This window comes from Tursiops truncatus, chromosome 12, assembly GCF_011762595.2.
Source record: "Tursiops truncatus isolate mTurTru1 chromosome 12, mTurTru1.mat.Y, whole genome shotgun sequence".
Lineage (NCBI taxonomy): Eukaryota > Metazoa > Chordata > Mammalia > Artiodactyla > Delphinidae > Tursiops > Tursiops truncatus.
Genome location: NC_047045.1, coordinates 12,497,151 through 12,513,336, shown reverse-complemented (window position 1 = coordinate 12,513,336; position 16,186 = coordinate 12,497,151). Strand labels below are relative to the sequence as shown.

The 16,186-nt window shown below is 37.0% G+C and overlaps 1 protein-coding gene across 2 annotated transcripts in view; it reads right to left on the bottom strand.

Annotated features, from left to right (window-relative positions):
* MYO6 (myosin VI) overlaps positions 1 to 16,186 on the bottom strand; it is a 142,686-nt gene that overhangs the window by 5,087 nt on the left and 121,413 nt on the right. For both annotated transcript variants that reach the window (XM_019929322.3, XM_019929323.3), the window contains exons 26-30: positions 15,908 to 16,116; positions 15,168 to 15,246; positions 14,170 to 14,330; positions 5,016 to 5,119; positions 3,427 to 3,558 (exon numbers count right to left, since the gene is read on the bottom strand). In XM_019929322.3, the coding sequence (XP_019784881.1) occupies positions 3,427 to 3,558; positions 5,016 to 5,119; positions 14,170 to 14,330; positions 15,168 to 15,246; positions 15,908 to 16,116 (685 nt within the window). The remainder of the gene's footprint in view (positions 1 to 3,426; positions 3,559 to 5,015; positions 5,120 to 14,169; positions 14,331 to 15,167; positions 15,247 to 15,907; positions 16,117 to 16,186) is intronic.

The following is a 16,186-nucleotide window of genomic DNA, read 5'->3' as shown; positions in this document are numbered from 1 at the left end:
TTGAAGAAAAGATAAAAATGCCAAAACTGTTAAATGAGCATTCTTCTAATTTATAATGCCTTCTCATCAATGGAGGTGGTGACTAACAAATAAATACCCTACCCATAGCCAAATACTCCCAGAACTACCTACAAGTAGATGCTGCTTTCCAATTTTTTTTAAGCTATTTTGATTGTGTTTTTAGGACATCCTGCTTGATGGACATACAAAGGGGACCAAAATTTTAATTTTCGAACACAGTAATATCCAAACAAAAATCCACAACAGTGACTTAATAATCAAGATGAAAGTACCTTTAAAGTACTACTAGAATTTTTGTAGGGGAAAAAAAAAGAGAATAACTCATAAATTCATTTAAAAAATACCTTTTATATAGAGAAGAAGCATTGCCACACTTACATATACTCAGCATGTTTTAATTTCTTCACATTGTCTTAAATCTTCAACTCACAACATTTTTATTTAGGAGCTATGAAATAAAACTACTCTCCAAAGTCACTGTTTTAAGCAAGTAAATGTAAATCTTTTACTGGGTAATCTGCCACTGCCCCCCAAAATTATTTCCGAAAGCCTCTTTCCGGGGTAAATGTGACGAGAGTGTGCTCACCCAGTATAGCACACAGGAGAGGGATCTGAGCCTCCCAACTCCTAACTCTTAAGAATTTACCATAATTTGTCAAGGTCTTACTCTTAAAGGCAATAATACCAAGTTGTATTTTTGTTAATCGTAAGTTGTCATCATTTTATTTTCTCAAATTAATGAATTCTAATCCTTCTAGATTTTAAACTACAGAGCAGCTCCTTTTAAAGGTCAAGCAGCTGCACCATTGGGAGGAAACCACCTAAAGTACAGAATTTTCTCAGGTGAGCTGTTAAGCATCTTGGTGCCCTTCACCTTTCCTGTTAACTGTACTCCTGTGTCAGAGTGACTTTTACATGACAGAAAAATAAAGAGAAAAAAAAGTACTCTTCAGGGCAGAAGTTACATTTTATGCTGAAAATGACCTACATTCAAATTCTCTGAAGGCTACATACATGCGGGAGTGTGTTCCTACACAATTCCTAATTTTGTTCATCTACCTGGATGGGACCCTTGAGAAATTTTCTTAATCTACTCTGTTGTTCTTCCAAAAAGTACTTTATGAATGGAAACAGTATAGGAACCAGTAAGGTAAGCCGCATGTTATTTGCTCCTTTGGGGGCAAAGTTGGATGAGTAAGGTACCAAAGTTTGGTTTGCTACAATAATACATGAAATATTTATATATTCATTAAAAATGTGTGTACCGGGGACTTCCCTGGTGGTCCAGTGGTTAAGAATCCACCTTCCAATGCAGGGGACATGGGTTCAATCCCTGGTGAAGGAACTAAGATCCTACATGCCACAGGGCAACTAAGCCCAAACCTGCGTGCTGCAACTACAGAGCCCACGTGCTCTGGAGCCTGCACACCATAACTAGAGAGAAGCCCACGCACTGCAACGAAAGATCCCACATGTCGCAACTAAGACCTGACACAGCCAAAAATAAACAAATTAATTAATTAAAAAAAAATGTGTGTGCCAAATATTACAACATTTTTTAAAATTAATTAATTTATTTTTGACTTCGTTGCTGTGTGCGGGCTTTCCCTAGTAGCAGCGTGCGGGCTTCTCATTGCGGTAGCTTCTCTGTGGAGCACAGGCTCTAGGCATGCAGGCTTCAGGAGTTGTGGCTCCCAGGCTCTAGACTGCAGGCTCAGTAGTTGCGGCGCATGGACTTAGTTGCTCCGCGGCATGTGGGATCTTCCTGGACCAGGGATCAAACCCGTGTCCCCTGCATTGGCAGACGGATTCTCAACCACCGCACCACCAGGGAAGTCCTCTTTTTGTTTTAAGAAGTGCAATCATGCAGATATATAAATTCTGAAATAGAACATAATGAAACCCAATCAGTTCAAGGTCATGATTAGAACATTACAGCTAAAGATCATAGCTAAAAAGAATAGCCCTGGGCTTCCCTGGTGGCGCAGTGGTTGAGATTCCGCCTGCCGATGCAGGGGACGCGGGTTCGTGCCCCGGTCCGGGAGGATCCCACATGAAGCACAGCGGCTGGGCCCGTGAGCCATGGCTGCTGAGCCTGCGCGTCCGGAGCCTGTGCTCCGCAGTGGGAGGGGCCGCAACAGTGAGAATAGCCCTTTGCCATTTTTACAAAACAAAGCAACTGTGGTAGAAACTTGGTACAGACAGTGAACAGATAATGGAATCATCCTGTCATCTTCATTTCCCAGAGACAAATTTTTAAACTGGAGAAGAGAGTGGTGGTCACAGAAGATCAGTGTTGAGAGGGCCTTCCTCCTGCCATTTCTTAGCTGCAGGCAAGCTCACTGCTCTTGCAAGAGTTATATTCTGAGTGAGGACACAGGTGAGCAGTCATTAGCACTCACATCTCTCGTACTACTACTAATACTTCCCTTCCTCAATCTAATCTTTGCAACATCTTCGAAACACTAAAATTTTACCATTTAATTGACTTTCATCAAACACTGCTTTATTTGCTAGGAAGGCGGTAAGGGAGGCAAAATATAACTGTGAGCTCCTTTTCTAAGTCAGCTGGGGTCACACATGGCTAAGCTATACCACCAAGTGTCGGGAATATACCTCGTTCTAAAAAAAGATATTAAATATGCTGTCACCTTGACATTAGCCAGAATTAACCTACCAAATTGTGCCAGTAGCAAGTTGAATAAATGAAATTCCAATTATTGCTTTTAAGACTGAAATTACAACTCATATCACAGGTATTCTTAATTAATGTTAAAGCTAGTACTTGCTTTTACTAGGTTATGTCCTTTCTGCTCTATTTTCCAATTTCAGGTATACAGCTTTGTCTTTTGTATAACAAAGTAACAAAATTCATTTTTAGGATCTCAGTCAAAAAAGCAAATTCTGGTCTAGGTAAAACTCTGGTCTGAACCAAGGTATTATTTCTCACTCATATTTTCACAGTTTTATAATATTTGCAGTAAATATTCTTTTTTTCATAGTAATCTTTACATTTACACACATAATCTTCACATATGTGTATATATGTGTATGTGGAAAGAATACATATTTACAGCATTATCATACAACTTCCTCAATATGGACAAGATTATTCTTACCTCCAGAATTTATCTGAACAAGTAAATTCAATACTTTTAAACAAATATGACTTTAAAGATGTATCTAACAGAAATAATACTTTGAAAGATAAGCCATCACGGTTGTGTTAGATTCAGTGGACCCATAGTTCTAAAGTAAGAGAAAATTTATATTGGACAATTTTACTCAAATGCCTTATGTATAAATTTTACTCAAATGCCTTATGTATAGTTACATGTAATTATATACATATACTTTTTATATACATATACTTTGGAACATTCAAAAGTACAGATTTGTTTTTACCATAATCAGTAACAGACTTTGGAGCACGTTGCTCTGTTTCAGTATTTCTCTTCTTGTTCTTGGATTTCCAAGCATGATACACTTTTAGTCTCCTATGAAATTCTTCTCTGCAAGCTGCCAGGAGCTCAATATCTATCAATTACACAGAGAGAGTTAAAAAAAAAAAAAACAGCAATTAACATCGTAATTTAGTTGTCTAGCATAATTATCCTGTGGCATAAATATATATTTTTTTAACATCTTTATTGGAGTATAACTGCTTTACAATGTTGTGTTACTTTCTGCTGTATAACAAAGTGAATCAGCTGTACATATACATACATCCCCATATCTCTTCCCTCTTGCATCTCCCTCCCTCCCACCCTCCCTATCCCACCCCTCTAGTGGTCACAAAGCACCGAGCTGATCTCCCTGTGCTATGTGGCTGCTTCCCACTAGCTATCTATTTTACGTTTGGTAGTGTATATATGTCCATGTTACTCTCACACTTCGTCCCAGCTTACCCTTCCCCCTCCCCGTGTCCTCAAGTCCATTCTCTACGTCTGCGTCTTTATTCTTGTCCTGCCCCTAGGTTCGTCAGAACCTTTTTTTTTTTTTTTTAGGTTCCATATATATGTGTTAGCATACGGTATTTGTTTTTCTCTTTCTGACTTACTTCACTCTGTATGACAGACTCTACGTCCATCCACCTCACTACAAATAACTCAATCCCGTTTCTTTTTAACATATATATTTTTAAATGAAGATTTCATTTTTAAATTAACAGTACAAAATCAAAAGTAAACATTATTGATAAAGATGAGCACTTCATTGTAATACTATCTTTCACACTTACAGAGCATTTTCTTAAACATTATTACTACGTTATATCTTTCCTCCACGCAAGAACCCTGGACTAAATAGGTCTTTTATAGATGAAGAACTTGAAAAAGGAAGGTTAAGTCACTTGTCCAAGGTCACAGACCACGACAATAGAATAAGAAGTCACTGTGTTCAAACACAAGCTAGATTTACATGTACCACATTTTTTACATTTGTACTTATGCAGATAAACTCAGTGAAGAGGGAAAGAACATAGTGAGGCGTCCTGTACGATTATGACACTTGAAGTCCCAGTTACAGTGTCCTGAATTCAAACACTATGATTTATACGTGAACACAACTGTGTGGGATTCTCTGGATACAGCCTTTTACTCTGTTCTGTTGGAAGAAAAATTGCTTTAAAAGGGACGGACTCCATTGCCATTTTTTACTTTGCATTCATAGACCAAAATAGTCTGATATATAGGTATTTAGCTATTACGAATAACGTTAAGAGGGTCAGTCATAAATATAGCCCAAACCATAATTCCTCTATGCTTTTCCTCTCTGGTCTATGCAAGAGATGGGCAAAATGAATTTAACTTAATAAGTATGTCTTTCTTTTAGCTTTGTGAACAAACTAGGTCTTCATTTCAAGGTGAGAGTAACAAAGAGAATGACTTAAACTAATTTATATGAAAAAAATTCCCATCCCAATCTAGGTATTTACTTTATATTACCTGACAGCGACAGAGTCTTCCCACTTTTCATCCTCCCCATACACTTACCACAAGAAGTATTGATGGTATCACGTAGTTCTGCATATTTCCATTTACTAAGATCATGTTTCTTGGTACCAGCAGCCGCCTTGGTGGCCTGTACAGCAGGGCCTCTGTAATTATTACACATTTTTGCATATTTAAACTTAGAAACACGAATGAAATGTTGACTAAACAGGCAAGAAAGTGAACATAAGCTTGAGAACTGGAAATAATTACTGGAAAAACATATAATAATTTTTGTATCTTTGACAGACGAGATTAAGAATGGTGTACTACAGGATGCCCAGGTGAATTAGAATTTTCCAGTGCATCATTCAACAGCCATATTAGATTTTCAATCAGAAATTCTGATTCCAATACTCTAGTGCCATGGACTTCCCCCAGGCTTCAGTTTAAATCTTCTAACTCACGGATATATGAACATCAAGATAATACATTTACACATATTTCTCAAAATCAAAACTACAATGAGGTATCACCTCACGCAAGTCAGAATGGTCATCATCAAAAAGTCTACAAATAATAAATGCTGGAGAGGGTGTGGAGAAAAGGGAACCCTCTTGCGCTGTTGGTGGGAATGTAGGTTGGTGCGGCCACTATGGAGAACAGTATGGAGGTTCCTTAAAAAACTAAAAATAGAGCTACCATATGATCCTGCAATCCCACCCCTGGGCATATATTCAGAGAAAACCATAATTTGAAAAGATACATGCACCCCAATGTTCATTGCAGCACTATTTACAATAGCCAAGACAAGGAAGCAACCTAAGTGTCCATCAACAGATGAATGGATAAAGAAGATGTGGTCCATATATACAATGGAATATTACTCAGCCATAAAAAAGAAGGAAATCATGTCATTTGCAGCAACATGGATGGACCTAGAGATTATCATAGTAAGTGAAGTAAGTCAGACAGAGAAAGACAAATATCATACGATATTGCTTATATGTTAAATCTAAAAGAAATAAAAAGACACAAATGAACTTATTTTCAAAACAGAAAGAGATCACAGACACAGAAAACAAATTTATGGTTACCAAAGGGGAAGGAGGGTGGGGAGGGATAAATTGGGAGGGTGGAATTAACATACACACAGTACTATGTATAGACTAGATAACCCACAATGACCTACTATGGAGCACAGGAACTAAACTCAATATTATGTAATAAGGGAAAAGAATGAGAAAAAGTATGTGCGTGTGTATGTATGTGTGTGTGTGTGTGTGTGTGTGTGTGTGTGTGTGTGTACGTGTGTGTATATATAACTGAATCGCTGTGCTGTACACCTGAAACTTACATGATATTGTAAATCAACTATACTTCAATTGAAATTTTTTTTTAAATCAAAAGAGAACTCCTCAACATACTTTAAGATCATTAGAGGCACATGAAGGGTTTGTTTATGAGCCAATCACCTGCAGACTACTGGAACCTGCAGATGGCCAAGCCCCACCACTCATAATGGCTCAGACTCTCCCTGGGCATCTGGATGTTTAGAGGTCCCCAGGGGAGTAGCCAAACTACCAGCCTCTGCCCGAGTCTTTAGAGACATCCTAAAAGAGCTGCTGCAGCCTGGAAACTCCCGTGACCTTTGAGCTTCTGTGTTAAAAAATACTTAGAAAAGTTCTGTAAGCAGATAAAAACCACACCTTCGTATTTAGTGAGTAATAATATGACAACCAGTAAATTAAAGGAAAAGGCTGCAGGTCATGAGACAGATAACAGAGATTTCCAAGGGCACAAGTGCTTTATCTTGCCCCCTGTAGGAGGAACATCCGAGTGGGAAAAGAGGAAAGGAATAAAAAATAAAATACATATATTTAAAATATAAAAAATAAAATAAATAATTTAAAAGTTAAATGGGATAAGCTTTTTCGTAGCAGTGCTACTGAGCACTTAAGATTTGTTTCTATGCACATAATTTGAAATAATTATTCTAAAAATACAGGGAAAATTTCTTTTCTGTAAAAATGAACATTATTTTTCAGCAAAGGATCACACTTGCCACATAGCAGACACTCAGAATAAGCTGCAAGTGAACTTTTAAGCTCAATGTAACCAAGGAAGAATTTAAATACATCATATTTCAAGCCATGAAAAGAAGACGGCACAATATTAAAAGAACTAACTATTAAAGAACTAAAATATTGCTTCTCGGGTATCACACAAAGCATTTCCCCTTTGTGATCTACCACCTGGAAAACCTTCCTCTTAAAGAGGGATGATCATAGTATAATACTGAAAATGAGCTCGTATTTTTCTCAGCATTCTACATTCTGAAAGACAACAGCGATCTTGGCAAACAATCAAGACACAGACACTCGATGAGACGGATGTTATTTAAAAGTGATGCTTGAAGATATGTACGCTCCCTCCTCAAACAAGGAAAATTATTCCTTCAGCATTACGCTTAACAATGAAACAAATAAGGTACTTTTGCCTCTTTAAAAGGCCTATTTATGCTTTCCTTTTAGAGAATAAAAATAGCATACTTCACCCTACATCCTTAAAAACTGTTAGACATGATGATTCTTAGTCACTTACAAGCCTGGCTAAAGAATAATGTGTGCCCATTTAGTCCTTCCTGCGTTTTCATGGTTAAAATCTGTTTCAAGTTTACTGCAAAACCTCTTCTTTTCATAAGCTGTGTGACTGGCCATTCTCCATGGAGCTTTTTCTTAATTGCTTTGCTCAGAAAGAGCCAGCTGTGTGTCAGCAAGGTTTCTCTATTACCCTTAACAACAAGTTATGCTTTTAACATTATTCAAATATTCTTTTTTTCCTACATCCTGAAACCACCATTCAGTAAACTAACAAAAAAATTATTTTTTCTTCCTAGCTCTTCTACCAGTCTTTTCTAGAAGAGCAGCTGAAAGTATGGGGTTTTGTTATTGTTTTCTTTCCTCCTGAAAGAGAAAGTGAAGCTACACAATATGGTTTTATAGACTCTCAGAATATATACGAGATGTTGATATACATAAGGTGTTTTGATACTTTTAAAAATCACACTGAATTCAAACTATTTTTGCTTAAAATATGTTTTTACTATTACTAACTTTTCATTCATATTACGTCAAACAAAAATACACCTGCTAAAAAAAGCATATTCAGCATCGTAAGAAGTACACAAATGCAATTCATTTAAATGCTCCCCCCACCAATCTTTGGCGTTATTAAAATAGTAAAATGAAGGTATACCTTCATTTACTGATTATTTAGACTTGTGATAAAGACAATCATGTGAAATACAGAGTAGCAAAACTGACTTTTGATTTTTTAAAATATATTAATTTTAACACTTTCAATTAACTCTGCAACTTCAGAGTTGAAAGTTAAAATGTTATTGATTCATATCCACTTGATAATGGACCAGATCCTGCTGGGAAGATACATTCCTTGGTGGCTCGACTTCTACACCGGTGGTGTTCTGCCTCTGTGCTGGGGTGGACAGGGGCTGCCTGGAGCCCCACCCTTCCGCATGTCCCCTGCAACCAGGTGCAGTGGGCCCAAGGACAGGAAGGGCTCCCCTACTGAGACTGAACTGGTAGGGGCTCATGGTAAGCCCGACAGTACTACCAACAAGGAATAGCCTCAACCAAAATGCCAATGGTATCCCCACTGAAAAATGCCAATTTAGAGGAACACTGGTTTTTTTTTTTTTTACCTTTTTCTATGTTAGTGTGGCCTGAGGGCAGAGTCACATTTCTTGTACCAAAAATTTACATGGAAAGGACAGGCTACTCATATAACAGGTTCTGGTCCAAATAATGAAAAGTAATTTAAAACATATGATTCTGAGGTGACGCTCATTTCCCCAAATTACACTGCACTAACCTACTCAAAATTTCTGACATTTCTTTCGCCATTTGTTCCCTATAAGAAAAATGATAATACAACATAATTAGATGAAAGACAAACATACAAATTACTTAAAAGATCTAAAAGTATAATTAAAATTTATATTTTCAACAGGATTGTTGCTTTGTTAACCATACACTATTATTTTACTTCGTAAAAGTCGATAATATACTTTTCAATATATATAGCCATACAACAGAGCAAAATTTTTGTTTAAACCCAGTTAAAGTTACTTGCACTTCATTTTTGCAGTAGAAACTTTTAGATAAAATCTCATGAGAGCCGTGCTTCTGTGATATTTTTATGGATAGAATATAATCAGCATGTTCTAAATGCATACAGGTAACTTGGCAGGATACAGATTCTATGCAAGGATTTTTGCACCGGGGTTGCTTAGTAAACATTAATTAGACAAGGTGTAATAGTGGTAAACCAAACGGGTCTACTTTACAGTGCCGGAGTTTAAATAAGAGTCTGATATACTCAAAGCTCTAAAATTCTGAATCAAAGCATGCCTAAGAAAATTCAAATGCCTCAAACACTTGTTAAAGATCTGAGGTGTTCTGACCTTTCAAGGATAAACATTTCCCAGTGGCAAAAACTTGCTTTTCTTTTATTACCCAGAAGAGTGTTAACTTTTCTTAAAATTTGCTTAATTCTGTGAAGTGGAATGTTCATGTCATCATGTTCATCAACTTCATTAGTATTTTATTTTCCTGACCTTTGTGCTCTTCCTTCATAATTAATCCTATTCTCATTCATTCTATTCATCAGACTCTGGTAACCTCAAAATCTTATAAGTCAGCAAAAATCAGAAGAAAAGAAGATGGCTATGTTTGCCTCAGGGCTCAGTTTTCCGGATGCCGGCCAAGAGCTGCGACCCTGATTATAAAGGAGCAAAGGATTCTCTCCGTCCTTGTGAGGAACACTGGCTAAGGTTCAATGCTGACAGAGGTCTAGCCAAGCAAGCACAGTCAGAGAAAAAGTAATCTTTCAAAACTGATGATCAAGGGCAACAAACGCAAAGTAAAAAAACACAAATATCATCAAATAAAATCAAACGAATAAGAATTTTCTAACTTCACATTTCTTTTCCCACAGCAGATTTCAAGGGAATGCACAGCCTGGCAAAGCTCTTTACTCCATAGTCTGCTCATCATATGGAGATTTCATAACGCAGATGCCCTCACACCACCCACGCTGGACGGGCAACCTCTACTGATTCAACATCCCACCTGAGCATGTCACTGCTCTAGGAGCTGCACCATATATACTGGATAGAAAAGGCTCCTGCATCCAGGTGTTTTTTTTCCTTCTGATTTTTCCAACCTATATGCAAATGCTCACAGTTTCACCTCAGACATAAGCTGGTTGCTAGGCTTATTTAATTCGAGCTCAAATGGTTAACTATGAAGCAGTGGATGCAACGGCACCCACTCAGAGATAGGTTTCAAAATTTGTGGTGCATTGTGGGAGCAATGATGCTATGAGAGTCCACTGCTGGCATCGGGTGAGGTGAGGAGTCAGGGATGCCAAATGTCCTGCACAAGAAGAACTGCCCCACGCCCCATATGACTTTAACATATCCACCAGACATACAGCGGTGAAACGCACATATACATATAGTTACATGTAAACTATATACACATAGTTATACGTAAGTTCTACATGTAAAACCACCCTTTTTTTGCATGGTTTTAATATTCACAGAATTTCTCTAGGAATTTCTCCACTATTGTATAATGGAGAGGACACTGTGTTTAACTCTGTTCAGAACTTTACAAAGGACTGTTCACAATTTCGTGGCATTTAACTGACTGATACAACTGTCTTATATCAATTTGCATTTGTAGCTGCTGCACTCATGGTGATTCTATGTATATGTGAAAACATCTGAGTACCTGACTACGTTTTCCTGTAGTTGTGAGCAAGCACTTTCATATTAAAGTAAATATAATAAAATAAATAATTATAAATTACTGTCCTTTTATTTCTCTTTTACATGTACTGTTTAGAGAGAATTATTAATGTAGGTTGCATCATTCATAAAGCACTTATTATTTGGTACTGGGGTCTGACAGGGTTAAGAACCATCACTATAAGGGGTACAGTTGGAGTCCTAAAAGCTATTAAAATTCAGATTTTAAATATATTTCAAAATTATATACATATAGCACATATGTAAAAATATATGCAAAAATATATTTATGCATATAAAGTATAATTTATATGTATATCCCTATTGCTACTTAGATTCTCTCTCTGTGGGGAGATTTTCATAACAAAAAGATACACGAGCACCAATGTTAGCATTACGTATATAACTTTAGATTATGAACTATTTTAGGTATTAGCAGAATGAACTATTATATATACGGAAAACTAAGCTATCTGCCATGACTCAAATACTTTAAATATTTTATTTATTCTTATTTATATCTCTACATCTACTTTTATAACGACATAAGTAAGGGATAATTAAAAACACATAAAACAAGATGGGTATTAAAGTTTAAACAAAGTGAGCAAACGGAAAGAAAGAAACCAAATCATAAACTACTGTGATTGAGCACCGAACTCTTAGGAGCAGTAAACATTTTTCCTGGGCAAAATAATAATGATGATGATGATAATCATGTAAAATTTACTTCAATGAGGAAAATGTTCCTCCTAAAAAGTATACACAACCTAATAAAGAAGAAGAAAAAAAAAGGTCATATGATTAAATCAGTTTTAAAAGGGAAATGACATACGGTGTCATTCTGGGTCCTGCTCCATTAATCCTGTGAAAAGAATACGTATATTTTAGTCAATACCATAACCAATTCTGAACTGTGAAAATCCGGATTGTGCCAAATTTGTATTTCAGTGACTTTGCAAATTGATTTTAAAAACTCCATTATCTCTATTTAATCTATGTATGAGAACACTCAGAATTTTAATGTTTTTAAATCTTCATTACAAATGATTAGAAAAAAATAAAGGCATTCTGTGAAAATTAAAGAGTGAATATATTACATCTAGATTAAAAAACTATTCATGTGAGGTTTGTGTGTTTGTTTTTAATAGAATCTAGATATTACTTTATAATTTAAGGTAGTGTGAAATCATTACTGTGCATCAGGATCATATGTGTAATTGATTGAGATATTTTAAAATATATTATGTATGCAGGAAACAATTCTTACTTAGAAGTTACCGGATGGGAATCCAAGCTGGAAAAGTAACTTGAAATTGTTTTGTAATGTATCACAGAACCCAAGAACATTTTCATGCCATATATTAAGAACAGAGTTACTTAGAGAGGTTCTTACTCATAAATGTGTTAGAAAGAATTCAGTGCTAACAAAGGTAACATAAACATTCAAAAACATTTAGATGTAGCCCATGGAGTAAGATAAAATTATCAAACACGGAAAATCTATAGAGAACATCATATCCACAATGAAGTGCTAATGCTTTTAGTACAGTGTATAAAAAAAATAACCTGGCAATTCAGAAGGGAAGGAGTTCATGGGGACCTGAGGGTCAGCTCTCTTCCTGGAAGACAGCTGGCAGACAGGACCTGAAGGGACAGTCCAGGGAGGGACACCATTCCTAAGGCTGTCCCACAGGAGAACTAAACTAACTCTTCTGCAGTTCAAGTCATAACTGCTTGAGTATCTCCTAATTATTTGGTAGTGGTCCCATTACCTAGTTAATTCTGTTTAACTTAAATCATAGGTAACTCCTCCCTTAAGTTAAAGGGCCTAAATGGTCCACTCCTTCTCTGAGACCACTCACATTGGAAGAAGTGCATCTTTCTGAGGATGAGAAGGAGACCACATATGAGCCAATATCTTACTCATATTACCTGGAATGACACTGGATAGAGCTAAATATTTCAAATGCTTAAACACAGAGTTAAGCCATAAACACCAAGAATGACTCCATTAATGAGGCTCTCCCTAACAAGCTTCAACCATAATCAAGTCAGCTCGGTCAAGTGCAGGACTTCCTCACACACATCAGGGCCACTGCTCGGTTCATTAGGAGCCTGGCCTAGGCCACTAGTCAGTTATCCACAAAGGCTCCGCCAAGCCACCCAAACACAGGTGGAAGGAACCGAACAGCAGCTGAACGAAGTCTGCAGTTACAAAAGCCACAGACGAGCAAAAATATCTTAATTATAGTGAAATGTTAATAAAGAACCCAAACCAAAGAGCTTAACAATTATTGTAACACACAGGCATATTCAGTTTATTTAAATATAACTTTCACATGCAATTCAGACTCCAGAGCTCCCCAATACAATCATTTACTAGAAAAAGTGTGAAGGCAACTTAACGTACTCTTTCCCTTCCCTATCTTTGTTTTCAGCTAAATAAAACCTAATCACCACCTTGCAATGTGGTGGATCAAGTTTTTTTTTTTTCTTTCACAAGGAAATAGCAACATCTAGTATTTTAATTATTTTGTCATAAACAGTGCTCTGACATTCTGAAAAGCATGGTTACACCCATCTATGTGCCTCTCAATATATACACAATATACCTAAACATAAAGGAACCCTACAAACTAGTTTGCTTTGTTTTTACAAATAAATAATAATAGTAACCACTGTTTCTACATTCTGTATTTTTAGAGAATGCATCTGTTATAGTACAACCTTCCTGCAACTTTTAATAAGAACTTCCGTGTTCCTCCACACTCCATACTATTTAGAGATAATTCAGAAACGTGAAGAGTCAAAATATTTCAATGTGATTAAGCTTCCTTCTTGGAAAGGGAAATCTGTTTATTCTAAATCACGGGGAAGCTGGAGGAGCGTGTGTGTACGCGTAAAATTTCTAAAGTGTTAGGGTATGTGACATATTTTTAAAATTTGCATTAGGAAAGTAATGAATTCCAACCTCAAAAATATTAAACTGGATTATAACATATTCACTGATTTTTATGCCAGTGTTGAACAGCAGATACTTAGAAATTACTTGTCTACCCTTTATACAATACTCTTTGATAATTTCAGAGTAAAACTTAAGATATTTTCTTAAACTACTCAAGAACTGAAATATCAGCTTTAACTTTCAATAGTTTAACAGTTTGATGAAATCAATAGCTTCATTCACTTGGGTGGTGTAAAACTGAATACAAATCATTTTTAAATGGCAAATATACCAGGGCCTAAGGAATATGATGACTCTCGCCTACCCTAACGCTGCAAAGAGGCAGGCAGGGAGGTCAAGCGGCAAAGCCCCGCCCCCTCCACCGCGGAGAGCCCCACCCCCTCCGCCCCCGCCTCGCCCCGTGCACGCGGTACCTGCGCAGCGCTGGGTCCACCTGCGCCTCGTCGCTGATGAGCTCCGCCTCGCTCTGCGCGATCCGCAGCGCCAGCTCCCGGTCTCGGCGCTCCTGCTCCAGGACCGCCTGCTGCTGGGACTCCTCCTCTCGCTGCCGGGCCAGCTGCTCCTCCACCTCCGCCTGCCAGCACAGAAGGCCATGGCGCCCGGGCCTCCCCACTTGTTTACCTGATCATTCCCCTCCCCACGTAAAATCGTTCCATAGACTTTTTTTTTTTTTTTTTTTACTAAGAAATACCTACTGTTTAACCAGAAGTCTCTTCTGTATTATGATTAATGCTACCTCGTTCCCCAAACCAAGAGTGCACCATTCTATCACTAGAGTATGAGTCTCCCAAATATCGTATCCTAGGTGTCACCTTAACACCAACACCTACACAGCAGAGGTCAGGAATTTAAAGTGTTGGTTGTGCTCAGGATGAATCAGAAAGCTGAGACAGACAGACACTCAAATAGGGAATCAATTATTCTCAGACATGGACTTTTTACAAGATGGGGGTAGGGAGACTATCTTAATCCTAACCTATTAATATCAGTATCTACAAAGTTATAAAATAACATTTTTAAAACATTATATAATGTAACTGAATACTGATCTGACTTTCCCCCTATGAATAATAACAACCTAATACTTATTGAACAAGGCACTGTTCTAAATGCCTTAACACGTGTTAACTCATTTAATGCTCACAATCACTATTTATCTCCATTCCAGAGAGAGAAAACTGTGGCCCACATCGTGACTTGTGCAATGTCACAGTTTCTGTCAGTGAGGGGCTGGATTTGAACTCACTTCCCTAGCTCCAAAGTCCCATCCCATAACCACTTGAGAAACTGCCTTCTGTCTCTAGAATAAAACAATGACAATTTATACCTAGTAAATCAAGATCTTCTGTTTTGTAATTTTGTAGATTTCATTTTGCTAGAAATTCAGTCTGATTGCCTCCTGAGTACAGACCTGAATACGTTTTTCATCATCTTCCCTTTTCTTTCTCTCTTCTTCTTCTTGCTTTCTCTTTGCTTCCATGTCAAGTTTCCTACCAAAAAGCAGAATACTCTTCAAAAATTTAATATAAAACAAGAAATCCTTCAGAAGAAAATTTAACTATTAATAAAGGTTACAAAATGGGAAGTCAAATAACCTCCTGGCTATATACATTATCAACTTATTTTGAAAAATAAAATAAAATCTAACTCTACTGACAGCAGTTCTTCAGAAACAAAACAAATACAATTATATTCCATAACCTTTAACATCTTTGGATTAACTTGGTTACTAAGCTACTTGTAAGGTCCTGATCACACTGCTTCTCTCTACTCCTTCTCCAATTAGACAATCTTAGATTCCTTCCGTCTGCCCTACTATGGCAATCTTCCAAAATGCCATCAGTTTTTAAACTGCAGAAAAGAAGTACCTTCTTCCTAGATTATAAAATAATATGAAAGTCATAGTTTTAAAAAGAACTCAAGAAATCCTCAGGTGTAAGAGTTTAACCAAAATTCAGATTATAGTTAGAATCATTTTATGTTATGATTGTAAAATGAGCTTACTTTCTCCATTTTCAAACTTATTCTAAAACTGGTATTTAAAAATACGAATATGACTTCTAAAAATAGGAATATTCATTGACCACCATCAACACAAAGAATTCACTGTCCTGTCAGCTTCTAACTCAAGGCGACAACATAAACCCTTACATCCGCCTTTCCTCCTCCTCCGTTCTTCGACGTTGTTCATCTTCTTCACGTCTTTTCCTTTCTTTTTCCATTTCTTCTTGGATACGCCTTAGCCTTTCTGCTTCCTCTTCCTGCTGCTTTTTTTTCTGTAATGCACTGAGGAGGACCTCTGAGCTTTTAACTAGCGCATCATATTCGTTCTGTATTTGTTCCCTTGTCATCATGGTGGACTTAAAGAAACAAAACAATGGACATGTACTTAAAAAGTTATCTCTTCTGTTGCACAACGATGTGAATATA